This window comes from Gobio gobio, assembly GCF_949357685.1.
Source record: "Gobio gobio genome assembly, chromosome: 4".
NCBI classification, from domain to species: Eukaryota; Metazoa; Chordata; class Actinopteri; order Cypriniformes; family Gobionidae; genus Gobio; species Gobio gobio.
Genome location: NC_137100.1, coordinates 58,545,309 through 58,562,364, shown reverse-complemented (window position 1 = coordinate 58,562,364; position 17,056 = coordinate 58,545,309). Strand labels below are relative to the sequence as shown.

At 38.5% G+C, this 17,056-nt stretch overlaps 1 protein-coding gene across 1 annotated transcript in view; it reads left to right on the top strand.

Moving 5' to 3' along the window:
- Window positions 1–17,056, top strand: part of scarf2 (scavenger receptor class F, member 2) — a 59,505-nt gene that overhangs the window by 794 nt on the left and 41,655 nt on the right. The window contains exons 2-5 of the mRNA XM_079814795.1: window positions 9,412–9,470; window positions 9,551–9,652; window positions 11,819–12,338; window positions 13,417–13,635. Coding sequence (XP_079670921.1) covers window positions 9,412–9,470; window positions 9,551–9,652; window positions 11,819–12,338; window positions 13,417–13,635 — 900 coding nt within the window. The remainder of the gene's footprint in view (window positions 1–9,411; window positions 9,471–9,550; window positions 9,653–11,818; window positions 12,339–13,416; window positions 13,636–17,056) is intronic.

Below are 17,056 nucleotides of genomic sequence, written 5' to 3'. Positions count from 1 at the left end.
TGTATTCTGCTCGTATGGTAGACTCAATGCATGCTATTAAGCAAATTATTAGCAGGTATGAAAATCAAATGTTATTAAATGCAGCAATTAAACATTATTTCCGTGCAGCTTCAAGAAAACAACAATGCAAATGAAAAAGTAGGCCTGTATTAAATTAAGAGTTCAAATTAAAAATGCTAAAGTCTTTTACATTAATCTTGGCTTTAAAGTTAGGGTCAAGTTGTTTGTCATTTCTGATTGTGTTGTTTTGTAGTTATAAAAGTAATGAATTATAGCCTAAAATGAAAGTGCACAGAAAATAGCGATTTAACTTTTAAAAATGTACCTACGTTTTCTGTTTGTTTATTTGTGTTTTGATGACGTTTACGTTCCCAATAGCAAATGATTTTAATCTAATGTGTGTCAGTCACCCTGTTTCATATCTGGGTCAATGACACACATTGAGAGATAGAGGGCGACACCAATTACTCAAGCACTGAAGCATTGAAGTCGTGGCACAGTTTAGGTACTGCATTAAAGCCTACGTAAAAGAGCAACAATTCAATTATTTGATATTAAAATACTTCTAAAAGCCCATAGACATGCATCATTTGATATCAAAGAACTTAATAATCGTTCATATCCTACTGTAGTACTCAGTATTTTAGAGAACTTGAAGCTGAACGACTTGATATGAATGTAGCTACAGTTCCACAATCGCTACAGATTCTAAACTCTTCTCTAACCTAAACACGGAGGTCATCAAGGGTGTGACATCTAGTCACAACATACTGTCTCCATGACCTACATTTCATTCCATGTAGAATGGATGTTGAAGGACAGTCTTGATGTCCAAATTAATCTTTCAAATCACACAAGCAAACATTTACAACTAAATATCACAAAGGGATCCAAACCAGTGATTTACTTTTTAAAATGGATAACGGCAACGTCTAAATCTAATGAGAAAGAAAGATTTAGGAAGAAGTATTTCTACATCGAATTACAAATTGTTGAGCCTTTTCTAATGCATCTTCCAAAACAACCAATCGACTAAAATTACTATTTCTAACTTTCATAATTAAATTTCAATTTTGGGTGATTTCTGATAAAACATTTTAGACATGCGCATGTCTAAATTTGGCCTGTCCCACTTTCTGCAGATATTTTGCTTCAAACTGCACAGAAGTTTAAAGAAGTTATTATCAAAATGTCAGACCTGCTCTTTTCCATATAATGAAAATTCATGATCGAAATGTAGCTTTTTTTTATTAGTCATATTTTAGGTTGGGACTACTTGGTCATTTTCCTCTCTTGTGTCAAGTCTTACCTCGCCCTGGGCAGCAAGTGAGCCAAGACTAAAAGTGTTTCCCCTTCAAAGAAATGACCTACATATACACTTACATTCGAAAGTTTGGGCTCTTTTTAAAATAAGTCTCTTATACGCTCACCAATGCTGCATTTATTGGATCAAAAATACAGTAAAAAAGTTTTCTATTGCAATATATTGTAAAATATAATGAAAATCGGATTTTTTTCAGCATCATTACTCCAGTCTTCAGAGTCACATGATCCTTGAGAAATCATTCTGATTTGCTGCTCAAGAAACATTTCTTATTATTATCATATTATATATAGAAAAAATACTATGGAAGTCAATGGGGCCCATTAACTGTTTGGTTACCCATATTCTTCAAAATATCTCCTTGTGCTCAGCAGAAAAAAGAAACTGGTACAGGTTTGGAACAACATGAGGGTGAGTGAATAATGACAGAATTTTCATTTTTGGGTGGACTATCCCTTTAAAAAAACATTGCCAAATGAAAGATTAATTGGCCATGGTGAACCTGCAGATAATCTCAAAATGATTGATTCATTGACCTGGGGTGCGTTTCCCAAAAGCATTGTTAGCCAAATGGACGCAAGTTCTGTCGTTATCAGCATAGTTCAATGAGTCGGTGTTTCCCGAAACCCCAGTTCCAACGAACATTCGCTAACAGCATCGCAAAGTTGTGTGGTTAACTCTCGGACAGTGGTTAGAAGCACGTGTTTGCGTAATATAAATTTAATAAATCCTTATCTTGAGTTAAGCAAGCTGACATTCAGTACAATCTATAGCTTTTATTTCGAATATATACAAACTTAATTGAAGTCTTTTAGTTTGTCAAGAGATTTAAAGCACCATTTTTGAATATTGTACATGTATATACATGCTCTAGAACGTAAGAATGAGCATGTGATTAAATCTGAGAAAAATAATAACAAATACAATGATTGTAACTGAGAAAAAGGAGAAAGTCCTCAGACTCCATGTCTGTAATTTATAACAAAAAATAGCATTAAAGGCCCACTGAAATCAAAATAAAGTTTTTTAGCTTTTAGTATGATTATCTTAGCCTTAAGGTTATGAATAAGCTGGTGTGTTCCAAAATAATGACAAAATTTGCATTTAGGAGATATAAGCATTCAAAACTTACAGTCTCTCACTTCGTTAAAACGAATCACAGATTTTGATGACAACATCGCAGACTTCACCCACTCATCAAATCTTCTGTCCAATCAAATGCTCTCTAGAATCTGAAGTCCCGCCCCCTGCATTATAAATAGACCCTGAACTGCGTCTGAAAATGGTCAGTTGTTCACGCATATTTTCTACATGGTGAACAGCACATGGTGCACTATATAAGCGATAGGAAACGATTCAGACAGTGTAAATATGTTTTCCATTGAGGCGAATGAAGTCTGGGTTCACGATAGTTTCACGCGCACCGCAGCAGCGCACACACATAGTCTAGACCAGAGCCGTTGACTACAGACATGAGAGCGCAGCGCGGATCATATGCGCGAGTCGGCGCAGACAGCAAAACATATCGGACCCATTTAAATGCTGCACAGAGTGCTGTATTTCAAAGCGATATGGAAGAGATTATGATGATAAACGGTTAGATTCGGAGGAAACTGGCTTTAAAAAAACAGAAAGGCTCTAGTCAAACTGTGGTAATAACGAAACGCTATTGGCTGTTTCAAAAAAGGGGAGGAGCTGCTAACAGCTGGAACCGTTTCAATGGAAATTACGTCAACACATTGAATAATGCTGCGCGTTCCAAGGCACTTCAGTGGGCCTTTAACTTGATCTCAAACAGATTCATTAAAAGGTGGTGTACGTGCTTTCTGGTAACCAATGTTGATATTTCAAATCACCAAAACAAACACGACCCTATTTTGATAGCTCCTCCCCACACATACGTAACCCAGGCAACGACTATGGCGGAATCTGCTGTGCCAGCCGGCCGAGGGTATGATGTCATCAATAAGTGAAAGCAATGTGTGTTACTATGGTAATCCAGGTCGAATTTTCAGTGAAAAAGTCATCCCATACATCCCAAAAACACAAACACAGTTCTCATGAACAACTCGATAGCACGAGCACAACAGTCCAACTAACCAACATATTACAATTATGACAAGATTAGAGGGTTATATCGGTCACTAAAAGAGGAACCAAAGGAAACAAACATATATTCGGAGTATATTATCTTACTTTTCGGGACACACTTTGGGAGCTGACGCTTGAAACAGACAGCGAGGAGGTTTAGACACTCCAGGCTTATATGGTGTGGAAATGAATGGGTCTTTATCGTCGCTGAAGTGAACGACAATACGATCGCAAATGGACAAGCAAGCAAACATGACACCTGATATATGCTGGCTTTTGCTTGAATATGCTCATTTCTGTGAAACAAAACAAAATCAATGTTACTCACCTATCGAGAAGAAATAAAGCTACCTCGGCCTTCGCTCCTTGAGTTCTCTCCAGCGCTGGAAAGCTGAAACTTCTTGCCTGATCGTAAGCCTTCTTTTGTTCCACAGACTTTCAATCTTCCACATTTGTTTTTTATCTGCCATTTCTCTCTTTGTCGTCGCTCGGCTAATGTCCGTCCTGTGTCGTGTATTTTGAATAATGACGTGCACTGAGCGCTCTCTTCGCACCCTCATTCGTAGACACGCCCCTTACTGCTGATTGGCTACAAGTTTGTTTTGGTCCTCGTCCCGAGACACTTTTATAAAGCAGTTTTGAAATAACACTTACCCCACCTTTAAAAGAAGTTATTTCTCGTCCACCTGCGTGACATCATTAACCAACGTGGTTGATCGACAAATTTGCAACTATGCAGTTTTGGAAAACTAGTTAGTGGATTTCATAATTAAGCAGCGAGTTAAGTCGTTTTACGGGAAATCACCCCTGGCTGATATGCATCGGCCTATGACTTGCCACAATATTGGTAACCTGTTCAGTGTTCAAATAATCATGAGAACATGACACCATGAGGTACATTATTTTAATTCAACAAAATCATGTTCTGTTTCGGCTCAGCAGGCATTTTAGGGGAATTCTACAAGCAGTGTTAAGCGATGAATGGTTTACACGGTTGTTGAAAAGTTTGTTTACTTTGCGATTACTGGCTCCAGATGGCTATCAATGTACTTTAGATCTAAATGGAAAGCACCAGATACAATCTAATGTGTATTCTCGCAAACAGAGATTCTCACCAACCGCAGACGTTGACAGGAAGTTCACGTTCTTTTAACAAAATTGCTCCAAATTTCCACACAGGACTTTATTGTTGCTGAGTCAAGTTTGGCCCCCTAGTTGTTGACTGATGCTCAATTTCCAGTTGTTTAAGCTTTCTTTCGCGGCCCTAGCTTCACGTTCTCGCTGTGGTGTGCATGTTCGGTTTGACACAGAGCAGAGAAGTCAGGGCTGTGGTGTAGATCATGTCTGGCTAAGACATGCACACATAGGCTAAACAAACTCTGACTGAATGCAGAGAGCGGACCCCACGCTTCAGAGGAAGCCAAAGTGTGGACAAGGCCTCTCAGAGGTCACATGTGGCGGAATATGAGGGGCGGCGTATGTCTTGTATCTAACAAGCTCTTAGAGAGTATTACATTTTAAGGGGAAGCCACTTGAAGTAGAGATAGCAGGGATAACTTTAAGATTGCTGATGTTTTCGAAAGAAGTATCTTATGCTCACCAAGGCTGCATTTATTTGATCAAAAATACAGAAAAACAATAATAATGGTGTTTTCTATGACAGTCTTCAGGTCACACGATCCTTCAGAAATCATTGTAATAGGCTGATTTGTTGAAACATTTCTTACTAAAATCAATGTTGAAAACCGTTATGCTGCTTAATATTGTTGTGGAAACCATGAACTCTTTCCCCGCCAGCGTTAAAAAAGACTTCAAAAACAGAGCAACATTCACTGCCATTATAAAGCTTGGATTAGCCAGGACTTTTTTAATATAAATCAGATTTTATCCGTCTGAAAGAAGAATGTCATAAACACCTAGGACGACTTGAGAGTGAGTAAATCATGGACTGTTTTTCATTTTTGGGCGAACTAACCCTTTACATATAGGTAAGTTTCATAAAAAACATTTTGAACAAAAAGCTGAGAAAGTCACGTTTTTGTCAAAGACTATCCAGATCAGATTCAGGACGATGATCAAACACAGATGGAGTAGATCGAGTCCATCAAATCCCCTAATGCTTGCACAGTCCTATAGCTCGCCCTGGGTCGACATTTCATTCAGTAACATTAGATAGTTTTGATTTATATGATGTTTAATGTTGATGATCACGTTATTTTACTTATGCATCTGCTTACATATGGTCGCTTGTTTTTTTTTTTGCGTCTTCTTCACCTGTGTTTTGATCAGGAGATTCTGTACTCATTCAGAAGATGCGTAATAACGCCCCCTAGCGTATAACTGTTTTGCGGGGAAAGAGTAAATTTTTTTTTTCCAAAAGAACTAGCCTGGCGTGGCCATACTCAATTCTAGTCAGAATATGAGTCTGGTACCGCTCCATTGAGCTTTGATTATGGGGCGTGTTTCAACCGAGCCAGGAAAGACCTCAATTGGATAGACCCACAACCAATCAGAGCAACGGAGCGACGCGTAACGTTAGTTGTCAAATGTCAACAGAACTCAACTGCACTGTGTTGCCAAGTCCGTGTTTTTCTCCATGTCCGCGGGTTGAAGCGACCCCAATTATGTGATTATATAAACCCAGGAATGCGAATTTTAGCAGGCAACCTTGCCAAAACAACATATTTTGCCAACCAAACGCCATTTTTTTCCGGAGAACCCCCCGGAAAGTTATTGTTTTGGGCTATAGTTTTGAGTAGCAATTGTGCGCGACATTGCAAAAACACTTGGCAACCCTGTCTGCACGCACGCTGGATTAAGTAACGTTACAAGAAAAAGATGAGTGTAAACGATCTTTGCCAGTAATAAAAGAATTTAAGGATACACAGAGTACTTACCAACACGATCATCGTTTCTGAGAGAAATAGTGAAGGTGAATACATATACGAACAAGTTCTCCGTTTAGGATAAGAGCAAATTGAACCCAAGAGCCTTCGATGACGTGGATGATTACGTTACTGTTGATCATCTGTCCATCATCGTCTAAAGCCCGCCCTGACAATTTCATTGGTCCGAACAGTTTCTGTTCGGGCATAATTACTCCTCTATGGAGCGAGTCCAGACCGAATTGCCCGAGCAAACATTTTTGTGGACGGGGCTAAATTCGGCTGGCATCCAGGCTACAAAAGAACAGAAGAAGAAACAGAAACCTTTTGTGACATTTCAAATGTCTTTACTGTCGCTTCTGACCAATTTAAAGCTTCTTTGCAAAATAAAAGTATTGATTTCTTTCAACAACAAAAAAATCTTACCGACTCCAAACTTTTTAATGGTCGAACTTGAACGGTTGAACTTTTGTATCATTTTGGTAAATCGGATCACAAGTAGACGAGGGAAACACATTCCCGTTTACACCGGGTGTTTTAATCCGTCTCTTTTATCCACTTTCAACCACCTTCGAGGGGAGGGTCTATGGGCAATGGACGAAATAAGCTTGCGCAATTTACATATGAACGCACCGGGAGACGATGGAAAAACATACGGAGAACAGCAGCTTTCGTTTCTGCTCTGATAGCCGTAAAACCACGCCAAACAATGTCAGTGCGTGTTAGAAATCAGGAATGGTGGGAGAACATTGTGCTTGGTACGTTTCCATCTTCAAACCAAACTTGGGTCTCCAGCTGACAAAGTTTAATCCCATCTGGCTAGTGCGCTTCCCATAATGTTTACCGGTTTAGGTCAGTAGGAGGAGAGTAGGTGGTCTTTTGCGCTGTTTGATCACGTTTGACCACATGAGCGTTTACACTATGAAAGCAATCCGGCCGAATGCGTTTTTTACTACCTCTGGAAGTGGTCGAAAGTGGATAAGCTCAAAACATTTTAGACCCTGTTTATACTTGTATTTAGCGTCGTCCACTAGTGATCCGATCGACCAAAACACCAGGTGTTAATATCAGGAGTAAACGGGGCCTTAGACACATTGTGCTGTGGTGCCCATAAGGGAGACACCGGTTTGAATCAGGTCCTCATTGTGTCCCAAGCCAGTCCTCCCTCTTCCTCCCATCATTTTCTGTCAAAAGAAAGGCATGCAGCAATAAGTTGTTGCAGCAGGCCTGTTCTGAGATGCTTTGAATAAAACATCCACCGCAAACATGCAAAATTCCACCGGGATCATGTGTGTTGGATTAAAAGATAAAAAAATAAATAAAAAAAAGTCATTATTTACTCACTCGTGTCATTCCAAACCCGTATGACTTACTTTCTTCTGTGGAACACAAAGGAGATGTTATGACTCATATATTTTAATTCGTCTGAAGCAGTATGATAGCTTCATGTGATTTAAGTCATTATTCACTGAAAATGTATATTAAAAAACAGGTGCATACAAATAACATTTTGAGAGCTACAAATTCATTGACACAAATTACAATCTGTTCCACACAAAAAGCTATACAGTGGTTTCAGAAGAATGTATTTAATGGGTTTGTTCATTTTCAAAAATTGAAAATGATCCCATAATTTACTTGCCGTCAAGCGATCCTGGGTATATGACTTTCTTCTTTCAGCCAAACACAATCGGAGTTATATTAAAAAATATCATGGCTCTTCCAAGCTTTATAATGGGAGTGACTGTTACCTTAGGTTTTGAAGCCTAAAAAAGCAGTAAGTAATCCACACGGCTCCAGGGGGTTAATAAAGGCCTTTTGAAGCTAAGCGATGCGTTTTTGTAAGAAAAATATCCATATTTATAACTTTATAAACGAATCACTGGCTTCCGGTAACTTCCGTATGCAAATTCTAGCGGGATTCAAAACACCGGTCACGAATTAGAAGTCTAAAATGAGAATTTATTGAAGATAAATGTTGGAGGAGCTTGAGTTTGTTGCCCAGCCCTATTTGTTTGAACCGCGTGAGGCGTCCACTCTCACCTAAGCTTACGCTACTCCTACATCCTATGTTCCGCCGGAACTCAACTCGCGTACGACCATTCCCGGAAACCAGTGATTATAGTTTATAAAGTTATAATTATGGATATATATTAATCAAGGAGTCGTATGATTACTTTTTATGATGGATGGATGTGCTTTTTTGGGCTACCATTCACTCCCATTATAAAGCTTGGAAGAGCCAGGATATATTTTTTTATATAACTCCGATTTTTTCTGCGTCGTGTTACACACTCAAACTATCAAATACACACAATTATGTCAAAATGGCTGTCTTGATGAGTATTCATGTAAACATAGTCGGTTATGCTTAAAATGAAAGATATCAATTGGGGAAAGAAATAGATTTTACACACTTAAAGCAATATCATATCGAATATCGCATTATTTAACAAGGATATCGCATATCGCATTTACTTCAATATCGCACAGCCCTATTTGAGGGTGAGTAAATGGGGTAATTTTCATTTTTGGGTGAACTAACCCTTTAAATGAGTTCAACTGAATATTCCGACAAGCATTTTCAAAGCTTTCTTGAAATATCTGTTTATACTGGAGTCCAGACTGTTTATTAGACTGACTTACTGGCCTAATGCAGGACATATTCATTACTAATCACATCAGGCTTTGGCCTTATTTTGGATCCAGCCACTCATTGTTTCTACACATCTGACGATGCAATGAAGTTATCGCTTCAAACGGCATGTCTGGTTAGCATGACTCCTGTCGGTGAGAGGGTGGAGAATGGAATGAACGCTTACGCTTGTGTTTGTGCGAGTGGATGCGGGTTCACCATCTGAAACATCTGCGCTTGTGAAGCTCAGAAGAAGCTACAGATGGCACCCAGACATTTGCAATATTCCTCATGAGCCACATGTTTAAATCACTCATGGACAGTTGAAACTTTGGTCAGGGCATTTGCAAAATATGCAGACTCAAACGTTCAGCTGTCTTTTGAGATATCAGCTAAAATGTTGTACAGATTGAATATCCAATATTATGAAGTAATAAGCCAATGCACTTTATCTTGATTTGTCTTCTTATCATTAGGTCATCAGGGTTTACGTGTTGCAGCGGATGGGCGCAGCAAGGTGAAGAGTGTTTAACACGTGAGTGTCATTTCTTGTATGTTAGATCACTTCCTGAGTCTCACTTGATTTATATCTTGACCATGTCCTTGTCCCCTTAGCTCTCTGTGAAGGCAACTTTACGTGTAATGAGAACGAGGTGTGTGTCCGACCGAACGAATGCCGCTGTCGTCATGGATATTTTGGGGCAAGTTGTGACACAAGTGAGTTGCTTTTTGTCTTTTTCAGATTTTAATAATTAAAAACTTATCGTTGCCCTTTAGTTAGCTTTAAGTTATAAATGCTAATGAACTCCTAAAAACAAAAAACAGATATATACCAAGTTCTGTCATGAAACTCTAGATGGCGCAGGCTGATAGGTCCATAACGCAACTTGCTGACAACTACATATTTAACCAAATGGCACAAGCTGATTGGTTGCATCTGCAGCCAATGAGCTTGCTGCTCAACATTTAAATAGTTAGTCTGTGTTTACTGTAGCAGTTTGCAGCGCGCTTTCAGAGTTCCTCAGAAACCCTCCACCTTCCCCAGCTCCACCTGTATAGATCTGCTACTCATGTACGCTCTATTGTACAGCAGCAGCATGTCTTAATTGCTGACGGCAGCGTGTCGTGTATGTATTGGCAGTAGCAAGTCTCTGTACGTGCTCTACAGCAGCAATATAATCAACAGCTGCATTATAGCAGATCTATTCTGCCAAGACCAAATATATTAACATTGTCATATATCCATCACCACACTAAACTTTTCAGAGATTTATGATATAAATGCATTTAAAATCTTTCTTTTCCAGTTAAAAGGTGTAAAAAATACTCATTCATCTTGTTTCAAGGAATAGTTCACCCAAAAATTTAATTTATCCCATAATATTACCCTAAAGTCATTCTAGGTGTACAGTATATGACTCTCTTCTTTCAGGCAAACACAATCTCTGTTAAATAATAATGGCATTTTTTATGAATGGAGTTTTTGAAGCTCCAAAAAGTGCATCCATCCATCATAAAAGTAATCCATACGACTCCAGTGATTTAATCAATGCCTTCTGAAGCGAAGCAATGGGTTTTTGTAAGAAAAATATCCGGCAACGGCCGTATGCACGTTCACGAGAGTTACGTGTTTTTTTCGCGAGAGGCATCTATTCTCACCTAAGCTTACGCTACGCCTACGTCATTCGTCAGGTCAGAGGTCACCTTTCCACCAGAACTTAACTCTCTTGTAAACACGCGTACAGCCATTGAGGATAGCCAGTGATTATAGTTTATAAAGTGTTAAATGTAGATATCATGGGAAGAGCCAGGATATTGTTTAATATAACGCAGATTGTGTTTGGCTGAAAGAAGAAAGTCATATACACCTAGGATGACTTGAGGGTGAGTAAATTATGGGATCATTTTCAGTTTGGGGTGAACTATTCTTTTAAATTTGTGTCCGATAGCATGCTCTTAAATATCTCCTTCTGTCTAGCAAACCCTCATGTCAAATCCTTCAATATGTCCCACTCCAAATTCTTCTTTTGAAGGCATATGCTTCAACATAATGAAAATTGTCTGAAAAATTAAAAGTGACATTATAATTGAACTTACTTACTTTAAATATGTCTGTTATTTTAAAGAATACATCTCATAATCGTTCATAATCATATTGTTTCTTCACCCCTGAAATTACTTTTCATTCCTAATGACATAACTAAGGCCAATTAACCATATTAACAGTGTGTGTGGGTTGTGTATATATACACAATGCCTTTGAAAAGTGTGGGGTCATTGTTTTTTTTTTTTTTATATTTTTTATTGAAATTAATACTTGTTTTCAGCAAGCATGCATTAAACAGATCAGAAATGAAAGTAAAGACATTTATAATGTTTCAAAATATTTATATTTAAATTAAACGCTGTCCTTTTGAATTTTCTATTTATCAAAGAATCCTGAATTTTTTTTTCACTATTTCCACAAAAATATTAATCAGTTCAACTGTTTTTAACATTGCTAGTAATAATTATAATAAAAAAATTATATGAATTTAATAATAATAATTTATCAATAAACATTTATAAAAGCATTTATAGCAGCAAATCAGCATATTAGAATGATTTCTGAAGGATCATGTTACACTGAAGACTGTAGTAATGATGCTGAAAATTCAGGAATAAATTACATTTTAAAATATATTCAAGTAGAAAACAGTTATTTTAAATTGTAATAATATTTCAAATTATTGCCGATTTGCAAAATAGATTGATTTTATGCTGGATTTTAGTTAAATAAACTTTAACAATGAAACCTGAAATCATTCTGTCAGCACACAGTAAATGTTTTCTTTTCTGTTGAGCCTGTAAACTACAACCTGTGCAACTTTTTGACTCCCCTAGAGTGTCCCGCTCAGTTCTGGGGTCCGGACTGCAAGGGCATGTGCACGTGCCACCCTAATGGTAAATGTGACGACGTGACCGGGAAGTGCACATGCTACCCCAACCGCTGGGGTGAAAACTGCGAGAAGCCCTGCAACTGTCAGAAAGGGAAATGTGACCAGGAGACGGGCAAATGCACCTGCCATGCCGGTTACTGGGGGCCGCAGTGCAACAACAACTGCTACTGCAGCATCAACTCTGTGTGCGACCAGAGCACGGGTCGGTGCATCTGCAACCCTGGCTGGTACGGCCGTAATTGCGGCGCTCAATGCCTGTGTAATAACTCGCCTTGTGAGCAGTTTACAGGCCGATGTCAGTGTAGGGAGAGGCTTTGGGGTCAACGTTGTGAGCGGTACTGTCAGTGCGTTCACGGGAAGTGTAACCCGGCAGATGGATCATGTACGTGTAAACCCGGATTCAGAGGCAAGCTATGCCGGGAGCCATGTCCAGCTGGGCTCTACGGACAGAACTGCAAAAACAGGTAAGGAAAAGTTAAATACAGTTATATGGTTTGGAACCATTAAGGTTTGTACATTTTTTTGAAAGAAGCCTTTTATGCTCACTAATGCTGAATTTATTGAATTGATTAAATTTAAATGATCCAAAATACCCCCAAAAAAACAACAACAAAAAAACTGTTATTTTAATCTGCAATAATATGTCCCAATATTGTTTTCTATTGTAATATATTTTAAGATGTAATTTATTCCTGTGATGGTAAAGCTGAATTTTCAGCATCATTAGTGTCACATGATCCTTCAGAAATCATTTTAATATGCTGATTTGCTGCTCAAGAAACCTTTTTTTTATTATTATCAATGTTGAAAACAGTTGTGCTGCATGCATAATATTTAGGAGGAAACCACGATACAATTTATTCCACAAGGATACAATAAACTGATTAAAAGTGACAGTAAAAGACAAACTAATGTACAAATATTTCGACTTCAAATAAATGCATTTTTTTTACTTTCTATTCATAAAAGAATCCTGAATTTGTTTAAATCACCCCCCCCCCCCCCAAAAAAAAGCAGTAAAAACTGTTTTCACCATTGATAGTAATAAGAAATGAATGATTTCTGAAGGATCATGTGTCACTGAAGACTGGCGAAATGATACTGAAAGTTCAGCAAAACATATTTCACATCACTGTTTTTACTGTATTTTTGATCAACTAAAAGCTTCTTGGTGAGCAGAAGAGACTTTCAAAAATATAAAATAATCTGGTAACACTTTATTTCTATGGTCCACTTTAGACATTCTACTAACTTTTAGTAACTACATGCCAACTTGTTCTACTAACCCAAAACTAACCTAAGTCTACCAATACTATGAGAGTTTGTTGAAATGTAGTTGCAAAGTTTCTTATATTTAGTAGAATGTCTAAAGTGGACCATTGAAATAAAGTGTAACCTAAAATCTTAATGATTCCAAACTTTGACCATATTCGTATTCAGCTTTTTATCTTCTTGATTTTATTGCCATGACTTGTTCTCTTCTTTTTTTTGACTGACCCATTCCTGAACGATTCCGATCTTTCCTTTTTGTCGTTGATTCAGGTGTGGCCACTGTAAAGGCCAGCAGCCCTGTAAGGTGACGGACGGTCGTTGTGTAACTTGTGAGAGCGGCTGGAATGGGACAAGATGTGATCAGGCGTGTGTGGAGGGTTACTTCGGAGAGAACTGTAAGGATCAGTGTCCGCCGTGCAAAGACGGTCACTTCTGCAACCGCATCGATGGGAAGTGCTCTCACTGCAATCCCGGCTGGATTGGAGATCGGTATGGGATCTTTGGCTGATAGCGAACCCCTTTGTAGCTGACAGTTATATGTAAAATAATTACTATTAGTTTTTTATCACTAGTCATTAGACAACTGAGAGGGGAATTCACTAAGAAAGAATTGATATCGCTGTTTATTTACACACAATATATGCATTGGAATTATGCAAATTTAAAAATAATAATAAAACATTAATAAAAGTACATCAAATCTAAACAAACCATTTGTACATCAAAACAGTACTGTTCAAAAGTTTGTGGTCAGCGAGATTGTGTAATGTTTTAAAGAAAAGGTTTAAAGAAGTCTCTTATGTTCACCAAGGCTGCTTTTATTTGATCAAAAAAATTATTGTTTCAACTTAAAAAAGGAAGTGTTTGTGCTGCCTTAAAATGTTAAGTTTAGTCAACTTGAAATGTGAAGTTGTACTAAGTTACAACTTGGATATTTGAGTTGACTAAACTTAAAATTAAGGCAGCACGAAGAGTTGAAACAATTTTTATAGTGTACAGTAAAACCGTAATATTGTGAAATATTATTACAATTTAAAATAACTGTTTTCTCTTTTAAAATGTAATTTATTCCTGTGATGCAAAGCTGAATTTTCAGCAGTATTACTCCAGTCTTCAGTGTCACATGATTCTTCAGAATTCATTCTAATTTGCCAATTTGGTGCTTAAGAAGCATTTCGTATTATTATCAATGTTAAGAACAGTTGTGCTGTGTAATATTTTTTGTGGAAAGTCACATATTTTCAATATTCTTTAATGAATAGAAAGTTTATAAAATAGCATTTATTTGAAATAGAAATCTTTTAAATGATTTGCAAGTGATTAGTGTATAAAACAGAAGTTTTTGATAGAAAATATCACATCCAAGTGAAAATGCGCAAAGCGTTTTAGTGAATTCACCTCTCAAAGTTTTCATATGTTGCACCTTAAGTATGTTTTTGAAGACTGTTTAGATGAAAACGTCTCGGGTTACGACTGTAACCCGGGTTCCCTGAGAACAGGAAACGCCTCGGCGTGACTGGTATCTGAAGCAACTGTAAAATCACAGCAATCTTATTGGCCAGCGACAGCCTATGACATCATTATCGTGCGACCAGGAAGTATATAAGGCGCGTCTAGAGAACATGTCATCCACTTCTTCGTCTGAAGGGACTGAACAGGCAGCCCGGAGGCATGGCAACGAGACGCAGTGTCTCGTTCCCTGTTCTCTGGGGACAAGGGTTACTGTCATAACTCGAGACGTTGCCTTTCGAAAGGGAACTTGCAACTGCGTCCTGAGAAACTATGGGGAACTTTGCTTTCCAAACCCTGGACCAGCTCTAAAAGGAGCTAATCTACCAACGGGGTTCATAAGAATCTCTCGACCTTTCAGACCAAACTCAGGGAGCGAGGTTCCCAATAGGACGATCTTATCAATGAGGGAGTACCTACAGCTCTTGAAAAGCTGATCTACCAGGGAGGTCTCAAGGGAGTCCCTCGACCTTCTGACCAGACACAGGGAGCGAAGTACCCTACAGAACGACCCTCTGAAACGAGGGAAGAACTACCTAGGCTCGACCAAGCAGAGCATCAACCAAGCTCTTGGGCCATAGTAATGGAGGCTCCTGTGGCACCTATAACATGAACTCAATCTGTGTACTTTGGGGAGCCAGGACACTCATCTAGCTAGAAGTGAAGCACACTTAGAGGACCCTGAACAAACGGGGCTAATATCAGTTTGACAAAGACAAATCTTTTCTCAATGGTGGAGACCTGAAAAAACAAAAAACTTGGTCAAAGACAGGCTTTTTTGAGGTAAGCTCTAGAGGAGTGGAGGTCTTAACGGAATGAAATTCCACGGAAGAGGCCTAGAACACTCAACCCCGCAACTATGTTAACGATGGTTAAAATCAAGGAGCTTTCACAGAAGAGCCTGCTCTAAAAGGCCACAAGCTAGATAATGCTACTAGCCAGAGCTCTAGACAGCGGAGGCTTCAGCATAGTGCTCTTCACTCTCGAAGCAAGAGGAAGCCTAAGAATGCCCAGAGGAAATCCACAGGGGAGGCTTTTTCAGAAATAGCCTGCGACACCTGGCCCGCAACTCACATTATTAACCTAATGCAAAAGGCAGGCCCCCCAGCCAGATGACTCTCACAGTGAGAGGAGGCGTACTAGGATAACTAGCTATCGGTCTTGGGCTGGAGAGGCTCTCCTTTAGGAGCAACCTACTCTGAGCTACTGTAGGCTAGGCGGCGCTTGAAGTCATGATCTATCATGAGAGGAAACCACTTCACTCAACCTACGGAAGTTATCAAGAAGGTAGATAGCCATACACTTGAAATCGTGAACTTGCCTGGAGCTTGACAGAGCAACAGCTTCAACAGAATGATTCTCATGAGGAAGCCAACTTACTCAGCGCAGAATGATTATCAAGGCGGCCCTAGGGGCCAAACACTTGAAACATCAACTAGAGTTGGGGTACTTGAACTTGGACTTGGACTCGAGTCCAATTTTGAACGAACTTGAACTTGTCATGCACTCAGGTGAATTTGTACTCGGACTTGACATGGACTTGGACATTTTGTACTCAGAAAATATTCAGAGTGCAGTTGAGTCCGCGTCATGTGTAACAACAAAACCGGCATAAAACTAAGATAAGAAATTAATTAACATCTCCCCACCTGTCATTTTACAGCACCACACCGGCAGGCAGCAGTAGCATCATCTTATGCTTGCAGACAAAACACACATTTCACACTGGATCGCAATGCGTGGCTAGGACAATGTCTTCAAAGTCAGCAATAATTTGTTTTACTTATGAAAATCATAAAGAATTTGTTTGCAAGAAATCCAGTAAAAAGAAGCACTTTGCGGATTGCAAATCAACTCTTACTTATGTGCCTGGCACGACTTTCAACCGACATGTTCAAAGAAAACCTAGAAAAATGTAAGTTGCTTATTATAACTTTTAATACCAACTTAAATCCAAATAACTTAGGGCTGGGCGATATGACGATAAATATACATATATCGGATTTTTGTGTGCATACACTTAACCCTTTAAGACCTAAGGGTATTTTTACAATTAATTTTCCGCCTGGTGTTATTTACTAAAAAAGCTTGTAAAACATCAACCCTGTTGTGCACAGACAATTGACACACCTCTTTTTTTTCAAGACAAGTTGCTCTGTCAGTATATTTGTGTTGCATTGATGTCACCTGAATGTAAAATAAGTTATGGGACCATAAAGACAAATGAAAACATAAAACGGAAATTGAATCACTCAAATATTTATTGAAAACACACACAAATAAATAAAAGCTAAGCATATTTCCTCTGGAAAACAGTTTGTTCAAGTCTTTGGAGTCCTGGAACTCAGGAATAAACATGATAACTTAAACAGAACCAAAACTATTTACATTTTTCCAAAAA